Source organism: Neopelma chrysocephalum, unplaced genomic scaffold, assembly GCF_003984885.1.
Source record: "Neopelma chrysocephalum unplaced genomic scaffold, ASM398488v2 Primary Assembly neopelma1_96920, whole genome shotgun sequence".
Classification (NCBI taxonomy): Eukaryota; Metazoa; Chordata; class Aves; order Passeriformes; family Pipridae; genus Neopelma; species Neopelma chrysocephalum.
This window is the reverse complement of record NW_020925563.1, coordinates 2088-4311: the sequence shown is the minus strand read 5'-3', so window position 1 is coordinate 4311 and position 2224 is coordinate 2088. Positions and strand designations below refer to the sequence as shown.

Genomic DNA, 2224 nt, shown 5'->3' with positions numbered 1-2224 from the left:
TTATTCCCAGTGTTGCGGGAGTTGGCAGCGGCGCAGCGGCGGCAGACGCGGCTCCGGGGTTGGATCCAGCAGCACTTCCAGGAGCTCGAGGAGGTCACAGGTGATTCCCGGGAATTCCCGCCTGGAATTCCAGCATTCCCGCCTGGAATTCCCCCCCCAAAACTACCGCGGGGAGAAAACTGGGGGAAAACAGGGAAAACTGGGAAGACGAGGGGGTTTATGGGAATTTTCCCTGGATTTTGGGGGGTTTCCCTGGATTTGGGCATTTCCTGGGATTTGGGGGTTTCTCCAGGGTTTTCCCTGGATTTGAGGGGAGGAGTTTCCCTGAATCTGGGGGGCTTTTATCTGGATTTGGGGGGTTCTCCGGGATTTTTCCTTTAGATTTAGGGGGGTTTCCCTGAATTTGGGCGTTTCCTGGGATTTTCCCCTTCCTTTGGGATTTTCTCTGGTATTTCCCCCCTTGATTTTGGGAATTTCTCCTGATTTCCCCCTGGATTTGGGGAATTTCTCCTGATTTCCCCCCCATTTTTCCCCCTGGATTTTGGGAATTTCTTCTGATTTCCCCCTGGATTTTGGGAATTTCCCCTGTTTTTCCCCCTGGATTTTGGGAATTTCTCCTGATTTTCCCCCCTGTTTTTCCCCCTGTCTTTGGGATTTTCTCCGGGATTTCCCTCCTGGCTTTTGAGAATTTCTCCTGATTTCCCCCCGGTTTTCCCCCTGGATTTTGGGAATTTCCCCTGTTTTTCCCCCAAATTTTGGGAATTTCTCCTGATTTCCCCCTGTTTTTTCCCATGTCTTTGGGATTTTCTCCTGATTTTCCCCCTGGATTTTGGGATTTTCTCCTGATTCCCCCCCCCCGTTTTCCCCCTGAATTTTGGGAATTTCTCCTGATTTCCTCCCTCTTTTTTCCCCTTGGATTTTGGGAATTTCTCCTGATTTCCCCCCCATTTTCCCCCTAGATTTTTGGGATTTTCCCCTGTTTTTCCCCCTGGATTTTGGGAATTCCTCCTGATTTCCCCCCTTGTCTTTTCCCCCTGCATTCCATCATTCCCCATCTCGTCGTTCTCCGCTGGATTCCCTCTGGATCTGGGAATTCCTGTGATTCCAGCGCTGCTGTGCCGGAGCCTGGAGGGTTCCCGGCGCTGCTCTGCGGGGTGGCAGCTTTTCGGGAAGAGCTGCTACTCCTTTTCCTGGGAATCCTCGAGCTGGGGGGAGGCGCGGGAAGCCTGCGCCGACCTGGGATCGCATCTGGTCGTCGTCAACGACGAGGACGAGCAGGTTCGGAAAAACGCCGCATTCCCGGGATTTATTCCCGATTCCCTCGGGAGATTCCCTCCCCCCGCCCCCGCGCAGTCCCCACCCCTGGAATTCCCGCCCTGGAATTCCCACTCTGGCACGGAAAGTTATTGGAAATAATGGAAATAATAATCGATTGTACACCGTGGAATTTCCACTCTGGAATTTTCCTACCCTGGAATTCCCACCCTGGAATTCCCGCCATGGAATTCTTGCTCTCACAGGGAAAATTATGGAAATAATAATAATCGATTATACACCGTGGAATTCCCACCCTGGAATTCCTGCCCTGGAATTCCCGCTCTGGAATTTTCCTACCCTGCAATTCCCACCCTGGAATTCCCGCCCTGGAATTTTCCCGCCCTAGAATTCCCATTGTGGAATTCCCACCCTGGAATTCCCACTCCCTCCATGGAAAATTATGGAAATAATGGAAATAATAATAATAATAATCGATTGTACGCCATGGAATTCCCACCCTGGAATTTTCCTACCCTGGAATTCCCAGCCTGAAGTCTCCCCTCCCAGGGAATTCCCACCTGGAATTCCCAGCCTGGAATTCCCACTCTTTCCCCGCAACTTAATTCCCCAAAAACTGCTCTGGAATTCCTGGGAATTCTGAAGTCGGGGCCGTTTTTCCAGAAATTCCTGATCGAGAACATGAACCGGAGCAGCTCCTACTGGTTGGGAATCACGGACCGGGAGGAAAACGGGAAGTGGGATTGGATCAACGGGGAAAAGCCAAGCTTCAGGTAGGAATTCCAGCCGGGAATTCCCAAAATTCGTGGAAAGGAGCCTCAAAAATGGGAAATAATCTGGAAATTATTGGGAAAATCCTCAAGAATGGGAAATAATCAGGGAATTATAGGAAAGGATCCTCGAAAATGGGAAATAATCAGGAAATTATTGGGAAAAATCAAATTATTGG

The 2224-nt window shown here is 50.4% G+C and overlaps 1 protein-coding gene across 1 annotated transcript in view; it reads left to right on the top strand.

The window, feature by feature from the left end:
• LOC113960820 (C-type lectin domain family 17, member A-like) overlaps positions 1-2224 on the top strand; it is a 9669-nt gene that overhangs the window by 6431 nt on the left and 1014 nt on the right. The window contains exons 6-8 of the mRNA XM_027670570.1: positions 11-100; positions 1109-1278; positions 1939-2048. Of these exons, the coding sequence (XP_027526371.1) occupies positions 11-100; positions 1109-1278; positions 1939-2048 (370 nt within the window). The remainder of the gene's footprint in view (positions 1-10; positions 101-1108; positions 1279-1938; positions 2049-2224) is intronic.